The 21,236-nt window shown below is 41.7% G+C and overlaps 1 protein-coding gene and 1 long non-coding RNA gene across 7 annotated transcripts in view; one reads left to right on the plus strand and one right to left on the minus strand.

The window, feature by feature from the left end:
* smap1 (small ArfGAP 1) overlaps positions 1-21,236 on the minus strand; it is a 321,183-nt gene that overhangs the window by 8,147 nt on the left and 291,800 nt on the right. For all 6 annotated transcript variants that reach the window (XM_085800988.1, XM_085800985.1, XM_085800990.1 and 3 more), the window contains one exon: positions 3,240-3,432. In XM_085800988.1, the coding sequence (XP_085657114.1) occupies positions 3,240-3,432 (193 nt within the window). The remainder of the gene's footprint in view (positions 1-3,239; positions 3,433-21,236) is intronic.
* LOC146973957 (uncharacterized) lies at positions 6,354-6,980 on the plus strand. The gene is made up of 3 exons (XR_015037799.1): positions 6,354-6,477; positions 6,587-6,824; positions 6,934-6,980. It is a non-coding gene; the product is annotated as an uncharacterized LOC146973957 (long non-coding RNA).

Here is a 21,236-nt window from a genome sequence, read left to right on the forward strand (position 1 = left end):
CTGTGTTTCTGACATTCTGACAATTTTGTTATTTGCTCCACTAAGAGCCACAGCCATGCACTGACACACACACACAAACACACACGGTGGATCTGAGTGATTTGGGGCATTAGCCTGGTTAAGGTTCTTTTGGCTTTGATCTCCATCAGCATTTATTTGGATTGAGAGAGGACAATAAAGCAGCAGAAAGCTCTTCATCCTGATTTCCACTCCTAATCCTCCGTCCATACACATCAGTGTTGTCATGCAGCAATATAGCCTAATCAATATGCACATGTGCCTGCTACATAAATCTGCTGCCTAGCCTACTACCCACCATTCAGCAAAACATGTAACACTAATGCTTTCCCACACACTCCATACATGCTCAGGTTGATGTGCAGTATGTGAATGTATGAACAACCGCCCACATGCTCACACACACACACACACACACACACACACACAAACAGTCTTGGCACTTCAGTCTTTACTCATAATAACTGTGAGATGAGTGTGAATCTGCAGACACTTGTCTATTTTTACAGCTGCAGTGGGACTCCAGTAAACGCAGCCTGGACGTTGACCTTTCATCTGCTTCGCTCTGCTCCATTTTTATGATGCATCTTTCCTCTCTTCTATGTGTGTGTGTGTGTGTGTGTGTGTGTGTGTGTGTGTGTGTGTGTGTGTGTGTGTGAAAAAGTGTAGGTGTGTGTCTCTGTGTGTACAAAGACCTACGTCTGAATGTGCCACGCTTGTTCTTACACTGTATGCTGCATATTTTTCCATGTTTAGAAGACACTGTATGTGTATAGTGCCTGTTTATATACAACTGTTTATGGACAACACACGGAGGTGTTCAGCCTGTCAGCTCAGGTTTAAATAAACAGGAGCTGCTGAAGCTCTTCACCGCAGAAACTAGCATTTATTGGCTAACTGTAATATACAACTTTTTTTTACATGGACAAAAAAGATACAATCTGAGCTGAAGAAGAAAAACATACTGTATAGCTTCTATGCAGCCTACAATGTGATTGTGAACTTCTGGGTACCTAATCACATAAAATGGTCATTTATTCATATTAATCAACCTCAAATCAAAAGTTTAACATTATGCAACTTGTGACTGTTCCCAGTGTTCCACATTTCCATTCTGGGTGTGTCTGGGTGTGGGTGTGTCAGACCTAATTATCCAGCAGCTATAACTGTCGCCTGAACAGTGGGTTTATTACAGTAATCAAATAAATTCTTATTATGAAGCTGAAAACTGCCTCATGAGGAGACTGACTCTACAGACCATAACTGTAGCAAGCAACATACACGCCGATAGCGTGTGCACACACCGAGTCCTTATTTGACATCTCAGCCTCAAAAACACACCCACGATTCCACTTGTTCTCGCTGGTTTCCTCCTGTTTCACTGATATTTCCTCATATCTCTGTACATTTATGAAATGGAGACACAAAGCTTTAGGCTAGCAGCTAATACTTTCTCTATTTCAAACATTGTCAACTCATGAAGACTCAGCTTTGCTTCCATTTGCATCACCCAAGGCAAATTCAACACCTGTGTCTCCCCTACTGTTTCTATATGCGGCGGTGCTGCCTTAAGGCCCCGTTTATACGTACCCGGTTATTTTTAAAAACGGAGACATTAACCATCGTTTGCACCCTCCGTTTACACGCAAACGGAGAAAACGCCCCTGAAAACGATGCTTTTTAAAAACTCCGGCCAGGGTGGAGATTTTGGAAAACTCCATTTTCACGTTTGCATGTAAACAGAGAAAAACGGAGATTTGGGTAGCCGACGTCAGACTCTGACGTCTAACCGTAACCATATTACATAACTTAATAAAATAAATAAATAATAATAATGATACAATTTAATGCAGACTGATGTGTTCATTGTAAAACATTTATTTATTGATGTAACGTTAAATGGGGTGATTTCTGTACAGAGTCCCGAGGCTGGGCTGCTCTTCTGTCCAGTAACAGTTAACACACATGAAGCTTCACTTTTCATTCAAACAAACTGCTACTGCCACAATTGTTAGATTTCATCAATGAGACCAACATTTATCTCCTAAAAATAATTTAACCAGCCGGTGGTAAACCTCTAAAAACCTGCGGGTAAGTTAATTAGCGATAGTTTTGTCCAACGGGAGGACGACAGAGGCTGGCCGACCGAGCAGCATTGCAGAGCGGACACTGTCTCTGTGATGTCCCGGTCGTTGCTCCACAGGTGGAGCTTCACTTCTCCGGAAAAAAAAAAAAAAAGCTTCACCTCTCCGAGAAACATTGGAGCAAACTTCTAAACAGCCGTCATTTGGATAAACTGGCCGTATATTTGGCTTCTAAACAGTTACTTTCTCGCATGAAAAAATATTAAAACTTTACACACAAGGAGGGCAAGTGACGTTGTTGTTGTTGTTGCTGTTACTATCAGGTTGCTATGCGGGATCATGTGCGGGATTCTGATACATACACGGGTTAGTGTAAACGAAACGTTTTCTGAAAACGGACTGGTGTGCACGCAGTGTTTTTTATAAACGGAGAGGGGGAAATGTCCGTTTATGAAAATAGCCGGGCACGTGTAAACGCAGTCTAACAGAAGCTGCTAATTGACACACCACGCAGAAACAGAAATTACCATTAATTAACAGCTTTGTTTTCTGGGAACTCAACAAAAGTAAGTTCAATACCTACTGTTCTTTTAGCTCTGACTAAATTAAACCATGTTCACCGGCTAATGTCAGAACTGTCTGTCTGTTGTCTCGAGCTGTGTGGTATTCATACAGGGTAGTAACATACAGTACAGACGGTGGATCTTGCACTATAGTAAAATGAGGCAACGCGAACATGAAGATGGACATTTTTTGTTGCCATATGGAGGAGATGAGAGGCTGAGAGTCTGGCACATTGTTTAGGAAGATGTTTCTAATACGCTGTGTGGCTGTGAACTGTGACAGTGTTGGTTGAGGAGTCACAGGCCAGAAAAGCTGAAATTCAAATATTACATTTTCAACAATAGGCCGATAAGCTTTTGCAGATAGAGTTTGTGTCCAGAATGTGTTGATTTTTTGCAAACATGTTTGAATTATATCACTTTTAGGGGCAAACTCGCCAAAATAAAGGAGTGAATTTGCAGAGCTCAAATTAACAGTCAAGCTCAGCTGACTTCACCTGGACAACAAGGGGTTAATAAAAATGTTGCATGCTGTGTGTGTGTGTGTGTGTGTGTGTGTGTGTGTGTGTGTTACCTTGTCCTGCAGCAGGCTGTTGCTGGCTCTGCGGCTGACTGCCCACTGAGCTGCTGGCATACAGAGACAGGATGGAGTCCTTAGATAAAAGCTTCTTCTCCTCCGCCTTGGTGGTAGTGGTGGTGGAGGTGGAGGAGGAGGCAGAGGAGGAGGTGGAGGGGTCCGCCTGCACAGGGGCTGTACTGGAACTAGACTGGGATGGAGACAGACGGGAGGAGGAGAAACATCATCAAACATGAATGATTTCCTCCAAACCATTTTGTCAGGCTGTAGAAACGACTCACATCTCAACCTGCTCCTTTCCTTATTTTTTGGACCCAGGACAAAACATTGACCATAAATTATCAAAAATATTTTAAACCTAAGTCTCTCTACTTCCTGAACCACTCCATATTTTAATTTTCTCCATGCAAATGTGCAAACACTGGATTTCCAATAATGAAATATATAAAAAAAACACTTAAATGAAATAAAATTAATATCTGCCATACAATAATGTAAGATGAGTATCATACACAGAGTCCAAAAGTCTGAGGCCACTTTCCAAGACAGGGAAGACATTCAGCATAAGCATACTGTACATTTTGTAGATGTATATTATGTATATGTATATTTCATTTATGGTATAAAATGATGTACATTTTCAAGAGTCAAGAAAGTTACAGTCCACAAATATGGAAACATCACTGTTGATGTAGGTGTAGCATGGAGATGTTGTTACCCTAGATTATGACGATCAGTTTTATTTTGATAGGAATCAATACCTGCTCCAAGAACTTTTATTTTGAAAGGCAGTAAAGTTCACTTCAGAAAGGGTGGGTAACTTCCGCATCTTTATATTTATTTTATTGGAGCTATTATGTTGTTAAAGCAGAAGTAAGTGATATATTTGTGTTAATATAAGTCTTAAATAGTTATATCTTCCGACAGCAATCACTTACATAGAGTGTTTGGACTGAAACACGGGTCTCTCAGTCCCTCTGCTCTGCTCTGAGCCGAAGAGAAAACATTTATCGTATCCTACAGTTTTTATCCAATGAGGAGAGAGAACGGCATGCAGGGCTGTGTGTGCAGCCAAAGAACGCCGTGAATGTGGTGACGTAGCGACGAGGACTGTTATGGTGCGTTCAAGGAAACTCGTATTTTTCCGACCGTGAAGTGGTACCAGTTCGATCTGGTACGAGTTCACCGGTCGGAAGTTACGAGTGGCCGTTATAGTGACTTTCACCGGTAAAACAGGTCGGAAAAACACGAGTGGGTTGCCTGAAACGCTACAAAGTCGTAAGTTGTGACTTGAAGCTGTAATTTACGATTTCAAAAGCCTGCCTGGAACGCAGCATTAGCGAAAACGACCGGACCACTTACTTCTGCTTTAAAATTGTAAAACTTAATTATTTTCTTTATTTTGAATCGCACTGAACCCATGGGTTGTGGTTGTGGGTGGCTGGTATGTGTTAAAAGAGAAATTAGTTTAATGGATTCTCCCATTGCACTGAGATGACCTGTTGCCGGAATAGCAACGGCCCCCTGTTCTCTGGATTCAATGGGAGAAGGTACGTAGCTCTTTGCTCGGTTAATGTTGTTATAATAATCGGAGCAATATGATTTTTGTGTTGCTGTATCTTATAAAAAATGTCTTTAAAAGTATTGTGTGTTGTAAAATGTAATTTGTATGCATTTGGGGATGTTTATGGTCGGGAAAATGATAGCGTGGTTGCATCAAGTGCTTAGTGCTCCGTGTTGCATGGCTAGTGATGGCTACTATGTTCACATACTGAAAATAGTATATCTGGTGGTCAAACAGGCACAGTAACCTTGTGGAGAAACCATTTCAGAAAACCACCTTTGCTGTTTTCATGCAGCTATGTGAGGTTGCACTGTGTTTTGTTTTGTCCCCCCAATGCGAGTTGTGGGAATGTGATGGATATTGTTTTATTCAGACTTATATATATATATATATATATATATATATCAGAGGAGGCTGGTCCATTGAGGCAGAGGAGGTTGGTCCTCCTCTATTTTTGAGAGGCAAAAGGAAAATTTATTTTTTATTTAAGAAAGAGTAACTGGTTGAAATAAATCATCACCAAATCTCAGTATAATTTATAAAATATTATATATGTATTTTATCATAAAAAAAGTTTGTTTTTTGGAAGAAAATCCACTTAAAACGGCTCAACTGCGCCGCCAGCAGGCTCAGGAGACAGAGCAGGCTGTGTGAGGAGCAGGGAGCAGGAAGGTGGGGGCTCTACGGAGGTGGCAAGATTTTTACTTCCCTAACTGGCCTCGGGGCGGGATCTTCTTCCATTGACTCAATGCATTTAGGATGTCTTCATCCTGACCTGTGATTGGCTAAGACACGTAAAATGACGTCATGACGGAGGAGGCTCTTCTGTACCAATCAGCAATCAGAACACAAGATTGACAGCAGGTTGGTCCAATAACAGTTCCCAAATTTCATTCTCACATTTATACAGCTGTAAACAGGAAATACCGCTATGTATTTTACAGCTTTCACTACCAGCTATGCTCGGACAAGAAATATGGAGTTTTCAGCGATATTGGAATCGGTTGGAGGACATAATGTTAGCGGCACGACCGGGACACAATACGGAGCAGCAACGAAGTTGTTTTGTTGTGATATGCTGCTGTCGTGTAGTTACTCTGACAGCTGCATTCGCGTTGACTGTCACAACGGTAACCTGGGGTCGAGGCGCGGAAGGAGAAGATATTTAGCGGCACAACAGCGGGACATAATACGGAACAGCAACGCACTTTGTCTTGGGCGAGTGTACTAATGAGTGTTGTGTGATGTGCTGTGCTGTCCTGCAGTCTTTGTAAACTGCTGCGGTAGCGTAGTGGGTAGAGCAGATGGCTGGCATGCCGGTGACTGTCCGACGGTCCGAGCCCCACTAATTATGGTCCTGATGTCAAAGTCACTCACCTGCTCTCATGGTCCTGATGTCAAAGTCACTGCTCCTCTCATGGTCCTGATGTCAAAGTCACTGCTCCTCTCATGGTCCTGATGTCAAAGTCACTCACCTGCTCTCATGGTCCTGATGTCAAAGTCACTCACCTGCTCTCATGGTCCTGATGTCAAAGTCACTCACCTGCTCTCATGGTCCTGATGTCAAAGTCACTGCTCCTCTCATGGTCCTGATGTCAAAGTCACTGCTCCTCTCATGGTCCTGATGTCAAAGTCACTCTGCCTTGTGGCTTTACAAATTCTAAAGAAAAGGTGAGTACTTAATAGTTCAATTATTTTTTTCCTCAGTGTTTTTTCCAATTACTATGAAACTGACAAAGTTTGATTTCTGCTCACTCTGCACCTCTGATGTTGTCAACAGGATCTCTGCTCCTCTCATGGTCCTGATGTCAAAGTCACTGCTCCTCTCATGGTCCTGATGTCAAAGTCACTCACCTGCTCTCATGGTCCTGATGTCAAAGTCACTCACCTGCTCTCATGGTCCTGATGTCAAAGTCACTCACCTGCTCTCATGGTCCTGATGTCAAAGTCACTGCTCCTCTCATGGTCCTGATGTCAAAGTCACTCTGCCTTGTGGCTTTACAAATTCTAAAGAAAAGGTGAGTACTTAATAGTTCAATTATTTTTTTCCTCAGTGTTTTTTCCAATTACTATGAAACTGACAAAGTTTGATTTCTGCTCACTCTGCACCTCTGATGTTGTCAACAGGATCTCTGCTCCTCTCATGGTCCTGATGTCAAAGTCACTCACCTCCACTCATGGTCCTGATGTCAACAGACTTTTATCATTTAATAAAATGTTTTTTTAAAGAAGTCTTGTACGTCATTGTTTTATTACTCAAATTAAATCGAATATAAGAAAGTAGAGATAGGTAGTTGACTAAAATAACATGACACCGTGGACTGGTTTTCCTCCTGTCCTCCCCAATTTTTTCAGTCACCAGCCGCCACTGATATATATATATATATATATATATATACATAATTTTATTTTTCTAACTAAATGCATGTTATTTATGTGTTCTCGCCCCTTGTTCTCTGGATTCAATGGGAGAAGGCGCAGTAACCTTGTGAAGAAACCATTTCAGAAAACCACTGTGCTTTGCTGTTTTCATGCAGGCAGGAGAAATAAATGTGCCTGAATCCATGTGGTGGTCCTGTCCTACCTTGAGCCAGACACAACGCAGATTAGACCTCGCTACATAGGGACGTACACTGTTGCCCATAAAGTTGGAATAAAACATATTTTTTACCTCTTCTCATAAAATGATTGTGAAAACATGATTCATGTGATTCACATAAAACGGGAACTGCCCATTGGTCCGACCTCCCATTGGTTCGACCTCCCATTACTCCGACAAAATACCCACTGGTCCGACCTCCCATTGGTTCGACCTCCCGTTACTCCGACAAAATCAACCACAAGTCGGACCAATAGGAGGTCGAACCAATGGGTGGTCCCGTTAGTTCGAACTGTCATCGCTACTTTGTGACAAGCTCTTCCATTGATAGGAGCATGCAGCTTTCTCTCTCTCTCTCTCTTTACGCACATCACACACATACACGCGCGGCCCAGAATATCACCATATTCAGTCAGAGAGCCAGATCATGTCAGATCGCGCACAACCATCATAAATGCTGATCAAGATGTGTAAACTGATAATCAAAGCCCCCCCCCCCCAGAGTACAGAGTAAAAGAAATACACTTTTTTTTCTCTCCCCCCCTCCGCTCGAGCACGGCTGAACCTGGCCGGCTTGAGCTCACTTCACGGGCGCGAGCCTGCTGCAGCCGCCGCTGCTGCTGACAGCAGAATGAGAGAGAGAGAGAAAAAAAAAGTAAATTTCGCTTTGGTTAGGTTCAGGCAATGAAGAAAGGAGTTGGTTAAGTTTAGTAAAAACAGCAGGTAGAGGCTAGACAGGCTGGAAGCATAATGAGCGTTATGTGTTATTAATATGAAGTGCTTGTTTTGCACATGATCCGTTTGATCCCAGAAAGGAAAAAAGGATCAATGCGCAGCCTCCGTTTCCTTTCTGATTGCGTCCGTCTGTCTGTTCGGAGTGGGAGAGAGAGAGAGAGAACTCAATCCACCTGTCTGTAATGTAAGTTTGATTTGATATGAGTGTCAAGGTTTAATTACGGACACTAATGAGCGCGCAGCAGTGCGTAAAAGTCGTGCGTAATGACAGCTCCTTGTTGGTGAAACACAATAAACTGCACCTCTTCTTCCACTTGTGTCTTATTGACAGGTGGAGCCTATATGAATAATGATATAAATGCATAGTGAACGGTAAGAATGGAGAGTTGGACTAATAACTAGTCCAGTTCGAACTAATGAGAACCTCCCATTAGTTCGAACTCTCATTACTCCGATTGTCGGACCAATGGGAGTTCGAACCAATGGGAGGTCGAACTAATGGGAGGTCGGACTAATGGGAGGTCGGACCAGTGCCATGGACCCCATAAAACTGGGACAAAACCACATGTTTCCCATATGCAAAATTTTTCAGATGTGAAAAATCACAAGTGAAGATCATGTGTTTTTTTATGTAAGGGATGTGATTTATTCAATATAGATAAAGTGTAGATCTTCTCAAAACTGGTAACTGGTACTCAGTATGTAATCACTGCACCTGGTCAAAGGTGATTACTGAATATAAGAATAAAAAAGGAATGTGTCTGAAAACAAAATTATTCCAACTTTATATATATATATATATATATATATATATATATATATATATATATATATATATATATATATATATATATATATATATATATATATTTGTTGATGTAGGTGGTAGATAATAATGTACATTTCAACAGCAAAGATTCCATCAGTAGAGCAGTAATGTTAAATTCAACACAGTGCTGCTTTAAGTGTCTCTTTCTCAACAAAAATTGTTCCCACTAATCAGGTCATTCCAATCATTTACTCTGCTGTTCTTTGACTGTGTGAGGCCTCTGTCAGTGAAACACTTCTTGCAGATTAAACACTGCCTCGTCCTCCAGGTAGGTTTTTAATCAGCAGAAAATGTCGAGTTCCAACAGTTTCGACGTAATTTAACAGTGATTAAAAGAACAACAAAGCAGAACTCAGACTAATGACTGAGAAAAAAGAAGCAAGATTATTACGCAAACCTGTTTTTTTTCCTTCACAAAACATTCTCAAAAATTATCTGATCACAAGGACATAAAACCTATAAGAAAGCTGTAAAACAAAGAATTAGTAAATGTTTAAAGATTACAAATCTAAACACACATTTACATCATATCGATCTCTAGTTTATATGTGCAATAAATGTGATTAGAGACTATATTCACTCATTCATACTGTATGAATTAGTGAGAGAAGAGATGAGACACAACACGGGAACAGGAGAGAAGGAGGGAAACGACGAGATGAAAATAAAGGAAAGAAGAGCTGGAGTTCAATAACAAGACAGGAAAAGGGCAGAAAAGAATGGAGGAGATGCATTTAGTGAGACAGATGAAATTAATTAGGCCGCTGCGACGAGAGGTAGACATGAACTGTTGCAGGCAGAACACACACTCACACACACTGTCTTGGTCATATACACATTTTCTTTTTCTTTTTTTAAACCTTTCATGCAGGCATTCATTATGTCTAATGGATCGAGCTGACAAAAAATAAAATAATAACACCTGGTTAAGAGCTCTATACAGGTGTGTGTGTGTGTGTGTGTGTGTGTGAGAGAGAGAGAGAGTGGGAGAAGGGGAGGCGACAGTCAGCTGGACTTCATGAATAAGATAAGGAGAGACACTGTGATAAAACAGTAGCTCCTGCAACACACACACACACACACACGAGTGAATAAACACTCTAACTTCAATGTCACAAGTACACTACAGTACATCCACACTTGTATACACACAAATTATACATTCTCTTAGACACACACACAAAAACGAACTTAATTCTCAAGTGTACAGGCTCATACACACAAACACACACACACATACAAAGCCTTGTGAGCGTGTTGTGTGCAACTGCTTAGCAGGCAGTGCTGCTCCCCTCTGTCTCTCTCTGCTGACTTCCTTTGACTGGAGAAGAAGGAGGAGAGGGGGAGGGTGAAGGAAGGAACAGAGGAAGGGTGGAGGAAAGGAGAAGATGAATGATAGAGAGGGATAGAGGGGGCACAGAGAGCAAGACAGGGAAAGGTTACAGTACAGTAAATAGAAAAAAAAGGGGGAAAGGATGGATGGATGCTGGAAAAAGAAGAGGAGAAAGGAAGGTGGGGAAGGAAGAGGAAGTAGGAAAACAGAAAGGAATAATAGAGTGATGAGACAGAAGAGAGAGAGTGAGCAGGGAGGAGAGGAAGAGGGGAAAAGAAAAAGATAGGACAAGGACAAGTTGAGAGGAAAGGAAAGGAGGCGGATGAAGGAATAAACACAGCTGAGGAGAAAGGCAAAGCTGGATGGGTATTCATGCCAAGACACACACGCACTCACACACTCAAACACACACTCTCACACACACACACACACACACACACACACACGGACCGTTTTCTCTCAAGTGAAGCCAGTTAAGGTGAGTGGAGTGTTGACAGAGGCAGGATGGAGCTCCGTATTAATAGCTGCAGCACATTAGCATGATACCTGCTCCTGAACAGAGGAGTGAATGGAAGGTGAGAAGAGGCAACCAACTGTCCTCACCTGATCCGTCTGATGTCAGCCAGCTCTATAACATGACTCAATCAAGCAGCTAAGCCTATTTGCTGCTATAAGCCCATTTGCGAAAAAAGTTGAAAAATACATTTAACAGACTTCAAATCCCTCAAACTGCCGTAATCGCCCCAGTCATTCAGCTTCCTGCTTCCAGACACATTGGGAGAAAGCATGGGTGTGACTCATACACAGTTCACCGGCTCAGAACTGTGTGATAAGACCATCACGCCGGAAGATATACGTTGCAAACTACTTGCCCGCGTTGCATGAACATGGCGGTTGACGACGGAGCTGACAGGTAACTGGAATGTCAGATTTCTTGTCATTATTAATTAATTTCTGATTTATTTTTGACAGAAATGGTCTCTACAATACCACTGTCCCAACATATAGCTGCTGAAGTAGTAAAGAAATATAGGTTTAGATTTTGAGATTCAGCCTAGAGGTACAAACTGTAGTGAAGCTGTCTGCTTTGTGTTGATGTTGTTGGTATGATGAGATCATCAGGTCTTTTCTATAGGACGCAGTGATAAATAGGCAAGAGGCTGAATCTCTAGATGCAGCACAACCAGAAGATGACAGATGAGCATCATTATATTTGTACAAGATTGAAACTGCGTGATTAAGTGAGTCACCTTTTGCTTATCTGTTACCTTGTATTCTAGGATGGGCATACATCAGGTTTATTACAGCATTTCTGTTGTTCTATTGTGGCTTCATTTATATCAGTTTAGATAACAAACAACAAAACAACAATTGGACTTTGTGTGTCATAAACTAGAACGATCCTTCATTATGCCAGCAGACAGGCTGTGCTGATTGGAAATATGTCAACTACTTTTGGAGACTGCCAAGACATTTGGGATGTGTCCTTTTCCCTTAATTCCACGGATGGATCGCCATTAAAGTTGGTCCAGACTTATGAATGAATTGTGATAAGTCCAGTGATCCTGTTTTTTTGTTTTTTTTTGTGATCAAATATTTATTGGTCATTTTCAAATTTATAGAGACAGTTATGCAATTATTCAGTGTCCAGCAAAGCAGGGTTCATTGTAAGAGAACTGTATCTGCTCCATCCCTGCCCCCCCAAGTAGAGCAGGACGTACATACCTATTAAGATGTATGCAAAACAATAACAACAACAACATCAATGACAGTACCAGTAATGATGATAATAATAATAATAATAATAATAATAATAATAATAATAATAATAATAATAATAATAATAATAATAACTAGAAAATTTCCTCTCGGGAAATTTTGAATGGGCCACGGGAGCTACTGCGGGTTGTGCCATCTCTGTCAACATGGGAATCAAACCCACGATCTTAAGGTCAAGACAGAGCTGATCAGACAGACACATGATCATCTTTCTATAAGCACTGATATGGAGGAGCTGTAACCACATTAGGTTAACTGTGTGTGTGTGTGTGTGTGTGTGTGTGTGTGTGTGTAACTGTAATCACATGAAGCTGGCTCTAGAGTCTGTGTGTGTGTGTGTGACTGACTTGACACATAGTTATTTAGTAGCTGCATCATGTGTCAGTCTGATGTAGCTGTGTCTGTGTTTATAAACATTTAAACGAGCGCCAGGTGGATTGTTTATGAAGTTAACAAGCTCTGGCCTGAGAATCACAGAGGTTACCACGGCGATAGAGGCCCCCGCAGGCTGAGACAGACAGAAACGTGGAGAAAAAGAGCGATTTTCTGCCTCTGCACCTGTCTCACATTTAGGCTTCGCGTGACAAAACGGTAACTCTTATCAGAACAAAACACAGAACACGTTGCTCTAAGGACTTCCTGAAAATTTCGGCACGATTTGGTGTTTCTACAGTAAATATTTTGGTGAGGATGGCAGTTTTAAAACATCAGGCCGTTCTGCTTCTCTCAGAAAATATTTGTATTGGAGTCAATGAGGAGCAGGGACATACGTGGCCGCACTCAGAGGCTCAGAGTTTAAATTCTGTAAGTCTCTCTGATATTTTGAGCAGATGATGAGATCGAGGATGAGCTCGTCTACAAACGTGGCGGAAATTATGTGTGTAGAGTGTAAATTGTGGACGTTTGGAGTTTGGAAAGATAAAAAATCTGGAGTTTTTCTGGCATCTCTCCCACTCTAACCGATGATGTCACGCGCTCTGACACGACGTAAGTCGCGAAAAATTCGTACACTGTTGAGAAAAGTAATAGCACACCGATCCCGATCGAACCGCACGTTTTGATATATAATTTGTCCTGCAACTCGACTAGTTGCGGACCGAAAAAGCTTCGCCCGGGCACTGGTCCCTGCAGCTATTTCATAGCTGTTGGGACCAGTGCCCAGTGCGATTGCCCGTGGCCCTAATACCTAGAAAATTTCCTCTGGGGAAATTTTGAAAGGCCCACGGGGCTACTGCTGGTTTTGCCATCTCTGTCAACATGGGAATCAAACCCACGATCTTAAGGTCAAGACAGAGCTGACCAGACAGACACATGATCATCTTTCTATAAGCACTGATATGGAGGAGCTGTAACCACATTAAGTTAACTGTGTGTGTGTGTGTGTGTGTGTGTGTGTGTGTGTGTGTGTGTGTGTGTGTGTGTATAATCACATGAAGTTACCTGTGTGTGTTAGAGTGTGGGAGAGGAGTGCGCGCTTCCGCGCGCATTTGTATGTTACCTGTGTGTTGTGATGTGTGTGTGTGTCTGTAACTGTAATCACATGAAGCTGGTTCTAGAGCATACATGGGCATTTTACAGCCCAAGGGCCAGACCCGGCCCGCATGCCGTCTCAATCCGGCCCGTGAGCCTAAGTGCGAGCCAAACTGCTATTATGACCCGCTTTTATTACGTTGATGCGCACTAATCAGCTGTTTGAAACAGTGACAACCCTGTTAGAACAGGAGCCTGCACATCGCAGACAGAAAGTAACCTCCTCCAGGTAGAAGACCAGACGGCTGCTCTTTCTCTGTCTGACACCGGAGCTCCTATGGAGGAGAGAGAGCAGCCGCTCTGGTGCAGGTTTTTTCTCCACAGCGGAGTTTCTGACCACCGCGACCCTGTCAGCGGTAGCCTAGACCGCGGGACCCTCCGTCAGCCGAATCATAACTGCTGACGGTTACAAAGCCCCATCACGGCACCTAATTATTATTTCCCAAACACTAAGGTTTAGCAAACTGTGATTAAAAGAGTATTTTATGAGATCGCTGGGTTTTCTGACGTGATCGACCATATGACTGATTGTAGCCACGTGCGTCTGAAGCCTCCATCCACCAATGGCTAGGCTTGTAATCAAATCAGTCTTTGTTTTTCATGTTGGTGCTGTTAGGCAGCAGCAAATGAGTATTGTGTTTCTTCATAAATAAAAGGTTATCTACAAATAGAACAGTCTCACTGAATCAGAACTGAAAAGGATCTGAGTGCTTAATTATAATATTCAGGTGTCTGTGAACATTATTAATTGGTGCAGTCATTTATGGTCAGTAAGTTTTGATAAAACAATCTGCCATGAGTCCATATTTATATCATACTAATAGAGCATGTTTCTTCAGTGATCTGTGATGGATATAAGTTGAAAATGCGATTACATGGATTGTGGGCTGTCAGCCTATTGTAATGCAATCATTTCCACTAAATATATGTAGTTATATAGGCTAATACATAATTATATATAATTCAGCAATAAATATTTGATGTTTCAATTTGATTTCGAATCGTGTGGCCCTTCACTCACTTTATCGGGGTCAGTGTGGCCCTCTGGAAAAAATAATTGCCCACCCCTGTTCTAGAGTCTGTGTGTGTGTGTGTGTGTGTGTGTGTGTGTGTGTGTGTGTGTGTGACTGACTTGTTATGAGCTGCATCCTGTGTCAGTCTGAATTAGCTGTGTCTGTGTTTATAAACATTTAAACGAGCGCCAGGTCACGTGGATTGTTTATGAAGTTAACGAGCTCTGGCCTGAGAATCAGACGTTACCACGGCAACTTGAGGTGGTTACCACAGCGATAGGGGCCCCCCCAGGCTGAGACAGACAGAAACGTGGAGAAAAAGAGCCATTTTCTGCCTCTGCACCGATCTCACATTTAGAAAAATTTGGTACGATTTGGTGTTTCTACAGTAAATATTTTGGCGACGCTGGCAGTTTTAAAACATCGGTCCGTTCTGCTTCTCTCAGAAAATATTTGTATTGGAGTCAATGAGGAGCAGAGACAGACATGGCCGCACTCAGAGGCTTATTCTGTAAATTCTGTAAGTCTCTCTGATATTTTGAGCACATGATATGAGCGATAACAAGTTTGTCTTACAAATTCTGAAAAAATTATGTGTGTAGAGTGTAGGGCTGACCTCCAAAAGTCGACTATTCGACGATTCGATTCGGAGGGGTCTGATTCGACTATGAACCTCGTAGTCGAATCTAACCAAGACCATACCATTCTGACTATATGGGGGGTGCCCACGGCTGCTGAGCATAAATTGTTACATATAATGTCTTTTTTCGTTATAAAAAGCCTATTTTGATACAAAACCTGCCTACTTTCTGTTAATAAAGAGTTCAAAATTATGTGTGCGTTTAAACGGTAGTCTTAGCTTCTTACTACGTATTAATAAATCACCCACTGCAGTTGCACAATCAAATGAGCGGAGGTTTTTTTTTTTTTTTTTTCAAATGAGCGGAGGTGAGCAGTAGGACCGTCAAAGTCACGGTACTCAGAAGTCACTGCAGAACACTCACGGAGTGGCAAAAAGACGAGAGGCAGAGCCGCCAAAGTTTAAAATCAAGGAAGTCTGACAGTCTAACTTTGTCAACATTTATCATGCATGACCTGACAGAACAGCAAAACATTGTGAGGATACATCTGACTTTGACCGAGTTACATTCAAGAACCTGCTTTCAATCACGGAAAATAAATTAACTCCAGCTGTGATTTTTTTTTTTTCGATGGATCAGCTGTGTTTACCGTTTCAAGTGTCAATAGTTCTGATGGTTAGACCAAGGGGGCAGTTGTCGGTCTGAGAAGTGAAGCTCACTTCCGCGTTCAAAAAACTGCAATCCCCTCGGCTGTCGCTGGGGGCTGGCTCCAGAAGGGAGCAACTCCAATTGAGCCCCATGTTAAAATAGCCGATTTTACAGCTTAAAAAAACATATTTACAGCCTGGTACATTTTATTTTTTTGGTCTCAACCGATAGTTTCTACCCCCGCACACACTCTGAGGGGGGTGAATTTTTTTTAAACTCTACCGTTTTACTATTATTAGGTTTAAAGTTCTGGCCAATTAGGGCGCAGAACCGTTGAGTGTCCGGAGACCACTACTACGAGGCCAGTGGGCGGGCTCTCGGCCGGCCAACGGCCGCACCGCTCCAAATATGGCAAGTCAAATCCAACATGGCGCGGTTCAAACCCCCGTAGTAGCGGCACAAAACAGACTCCCCCAAACTAATGGGTGACGTCACGGGTGCTACGTCCATTCTTTTTACAGTCTATGGGTTAGACAGATGAATTAGTCCCTAACACATCCTAAAGTTTGACATGTCAGAGTTTTTCAGAAGAGGAACTTGTTTTTTTTCCGACTTCCGAGTTGTCATGAACACAGCTGTAATCTCGTCCCTCTGCAGCCTGTCTGTCTCTCTGCCGGTGCCGCGGTCACACTGTGTGTGTTACAGGATTGATTAACGTAATGTACGGATTGTCGAGTCCTTCTGACCTCCGTTTGTTTTGATACTACATGTTTTACCCGGTTTCTCTGTGTCCACGACCACCGCTATCCTTCATCACGTTGAGGGATGAGGGATGACTCACGGTCCGAGCAAAAGGAGCGTTGTCCAGGGCAACGTAACATAAACGCATACCCTGGCTCACAATGGCTACTAAAAATCATCCAAAGTGTGGAAAATAAATAAAGGTATTTGTTTTACACCTACCATATTTTTGGGGTGTTTTAGCTCTTTTGTTTGAAACGGGAAAAAGTCGCAAATTTGCTGCTATCTAAAAAAAAAAAAAAAAAAAAAAAAAGGTTTGACGATCAGTCGACTATGGCAAAATCTGACGAATCAGATTCGACTATGAAAATCCTTAGTCAAAAACAGCCCTAGTAGAGTGTAAATTGTGGCCGGGCCGAGGGTGGAAAGAGAAAAAATCTGGAGTTTTTCTGGCATCTCTCCCACTCTAACCGATGATGTCACGCGCTCTGACACGAACATTCCGTGCAATACACAACCATTATAATCTCATAATTTCTCCAAAAATGATCATGGTCATTGATCATGGATTGATCAAAAACTATATGACCTATCAAAACGTGGAGTAATACGACAATACACAAGACTTGTGTCTACTGTTTAAAGTTTAAATGAAGTCTCTAGGTGAAAGTATGCCTGAGCAGTAGACGTTTGTTAAACTCCAATGATTGGTCTTTTTCGCTCTTTTTTCCGCCCGTCCCATTGACTTCAATGCAAAATTTTGCACAGTTTTTCGCGACTTATGTCGCGAAAAATTCGTAAACTGTTGAGAAAAGCAATAGCACACCGATCCCGAACCGAAAAAGCGTCCGGAAGATGCAGGAGAATAATAAGAAAAAATCCACACAATAACAGTAGTGCCCGGGCTTCGCCCGTGGCCCTAATAATAATAATAATAATAATAATAATAATAGGCAACTAATTCAATAAATGGATAAATAAAGAGGAAAAAAGGATCCTACAGTTTAGTGACCCTCTGACTTTACATCAAGTATCATCATTAGGTCAGAATCTAATTTGTTTGAGTAAATACCTACAAAAACTAAAGTCATTCTCATTAGTGCTCTTCATGTTTAGTGTTGATTGGAAACTGTTAGCATGCTAACATGCTAATCAAGATGATGACCATTTCCATATTTCGCACATTCTGTGACATAAACTATAAACTGTTTTCTTGTCTGTAACCACATCTGGTAACACTTTACAATAAGGTACACAAAATTAGAGTAGTTAATGAGTAACTAATGAAGAACTAATGAGGAACTAATGAGTAGTTAGTGAGGAATTGAGGTACACAAAATTACAGTAGTTACTGAGGAACTAAGCTACACAAAATTACAGTAGTTACTGAGGAACTACTGATTAATTAACTATTAGTTAATGGTCAGTTCTTCAGGAACCCCTGATCAAATTTCAGAGGAGTAGTTACTGAGGAACTAATGAGTAGTTAGTTAGGGAACTGAGATACACAAAATTAGAGTAGTTACTGAGGAACTAATGATTAACTAACTATTAGTTAATGGTCAGTTCTTCAGGAACCCCTGATCAAATTTCAGAGGAGTAGTTAATGAGGAACTAATGAGGAACTATTAATGATCAGTTCTTCATTAACTCATGATCAAATTTCATAGAAAGTTAATCAAAACTTGATGATTAGTGAAAGCAGAAGTAAGTGGTCCGGTCGTTTTCGCTAATGCTGCGCTCCAGCCAGGCTTTTGAAATCGTAAATTACAGCTTCAAGTCACAACTTACGACTTTGTAGCGTTCCAGGTAACCCACTCGTGTTTTTCCGACCTGTTTTACCGGTGAAAGTCACTATAACGGCCGCTCGTAACTTCCGACCGGTGAACTCGTACCAGATCGAACTGGTACGACTTCACGGACGGAAAAATACGAGTTTCCTTGAACGCACCATAACAGTCCTCGTCCCTACGTCGCCACATTCACGGCGTCCCTTGGCTGCACACACAGCCCTGCATGCCGTTCTCTCTCCTCATTGGATAAAAACTGTAGGATACAATAAATGTTTTCTCCTCGGCTCAGAGCAGAGCAGAGTGACTGACAGACCCGTGTTTCAGACCAAACACTCTATGTAAGTGATTGCTGTCGGAAGATATAACTATTTAAGACTTATATTAACACAAATATATCACTTACTTCTGCTTGAACTAGTTACTTCATCAGTACAGAATCATTACTCAATAACATGTCCAGTAGTTAACCTTTATGACCTAAAGTGACACATAATGAGTGGTTTTTCATTTCTTCATCTTCATCTTTACATTAGTAGTTCCTTAAAAAAACCACAGACAGCAGGATTGAGAAGATTTTATTCATTAATTTCAGACGACATACACATCAATAAATAAATATGATAGTTTGTCACATGTTTGGTAGGCTAAATGAATCATGGGGCTGTGTAGTACTGTATACTGATCACACCGTGGTTCACAGTAAAGTTGTTTGAGGTGCACAAAATTTAGAGTAGTTATTTAGAAGGCAACATCTATTGCACGTCTGTCCGTCCTGGATGAGGGATCCCTCTGTTGCTCACCCTGAGGTTTCTCCGATTTTTCCCTGTTAAAAGGGTTTTCCATGGAGTTTTTCCTCAGTCGATGTGAGGGTCTAAGGACAGAGGATGTTGTTACGATGCCATGTAAAGCCCTTTGAGACAAACTGTTTGTAAAAACGCGCTATACAAATAAAATTGCCTTGCCTTGCCTTGCCATGATATTGAGCATGTTAATATGCTGATTCTAGCATGAAGTCTGGCTCAAAGCTCTACGGCGCCTGGGTGCAGCCTCACAGAGCTGCTAACCACATGAACTTCACGTGATTCACACGTGATTTTTCCATGTCAAATTCAAGTATAAACTAAAATGTCTCCTCCTTCTACCCTAACAGGCCTAACTAGTGTCACATTTCCAGTAGACTCCTTTACTTGATCTCCTTGCAATTATTGAACAGGTGCAGAATTCACTAACGTCTCCTGCTGCACTAAAACTTTACTGATGTTCCTCAATTGTAAAAGTAAAAATAAACAAATAAATGATGTAAATAAATTTTTTGATCGATTGATTGATTTTATTTAATTCATGCTTGCGAAAAACTGCAGAACTTTACAAAAAGCAAAACAAATGAGTAAATCTAATATAATGTAATGTTCCAAGTGGGGCTGTGTGACTGTAAATGTCTGAAAACCATTGATTTGATGAATCCCCATAGACAGCCAGTCTAGTATTGATCGTTAGATCGTTAATACTGCATCACAGGATGTTGCTCAAGGACAAGGCCACCAACACTTCAACTAATGGCTGACCTGCCCACCTACCACCTGAGCTAATATTACATAATGCTGTAAATGGGCAGTTGAAGTGCAACCTGATAAGTGGATATAACAAGGCCAGCTGATCCAGATGAACTGTTGTGGTATGAGTGTGTGTGGCTCAGTCAGCAGCCTGTACATCATCCTGCCTCTTCTTTTGGCTCCCAGTCGCTGAAGACAAACCATTCTCCTTCAGCCTCTCACTTCTTCCTCCATCTGTGATTGCCAGACACTACAGCAGCTTTAGCTCCAGTTGCACTGAAAGAACGGAGAAAGCGAGCCAAGAGTTGTCTTGCCAAAGCTAAGCAGGTGGCACACAATGTAAACTTCGCTGACATTTCACTGTAACTATACTTATTAGGGAGGAGACGTCCAAGCACTGTATAACTTACATGTGCATCTACGTGTTTCTTGCACTTTCACAGTAAAGCTGACATTAATCTCCCAACCACACACACATACACACACACACACCACATAGTGTGTGGTGTGTTGCTGGGCTCCTAGCAGCACATTGTGTAACAGAGAGCCTCTTCAACAAAGTCTCCCTACGGTTTTCCATCACTGCATGAAATACTCATACACTCCCCTCTGATAGACCATCTGTGGCTTTAAAACCTCACTGGGCTGTGTATATGCGTGTGCGCCTGTGCGTGCATGTGTGTGTGTGTGTGTGCCGAAGGATTTGTGCTAATTTGCTGAAAACAAAAACAAAGCTTGGAAGTCTAAATTTGAGAGAGAGCGTGCCAAAGACGAACACGACAGAAAGGAAAAAAATGAAAAGAAGAACAAGAAGGAAGAAATCAATCGCTGGTTAAAGTTATTACCTCATCCCTCTCCACCTCCCTCAACAAACTGCATTCCTCTCTCTCTCTCTTTGATCTCACTGCTTTAATTTTAAGTCACACAACTTTACTCTTTTGGTTTAGTCTTGTTGCCAGCCAGAGCAGCTGTGCTCCACACCACACTATCTGAGCTACACCAAATGTCAGACAGATAAAGTTGGTGACGAACTGAATGGCCAAATAGCCAAACAGCTGGTGGAGATCAAATTGGAGCTGAGCATTGATAGAAAAATCATAAATGATGTGTTAACTGCTTTTGTGCTTTGTCCAAACAAAAAAAACTGATTAAACATGATTGGACATCTCTAAGTGGTTGATTGAATTAATCAAACGTACCCACACTTAGAGGGTGGGTGATCTGGCAAATATAGCATCTGATAAAAGAAAATGGGGGGGGGGTCATTATCTGTGATCTGAACCACAATCTGCATCA

The sequence above is a fragment of the Trachurus japonicus genome, chromosome 15, assembly GCF_045865225.1.
Source record: "Trachurus japonicus isolate A0001 chromosome 15, Traja_1.0".
Taxonomy (NCBI): domain Eukaryota; kingdom Metazoa; phylum Chordata; class Actinopteri; order Carangiformes; family Carangidae; genus Trachurus; species Trachurus japonicus.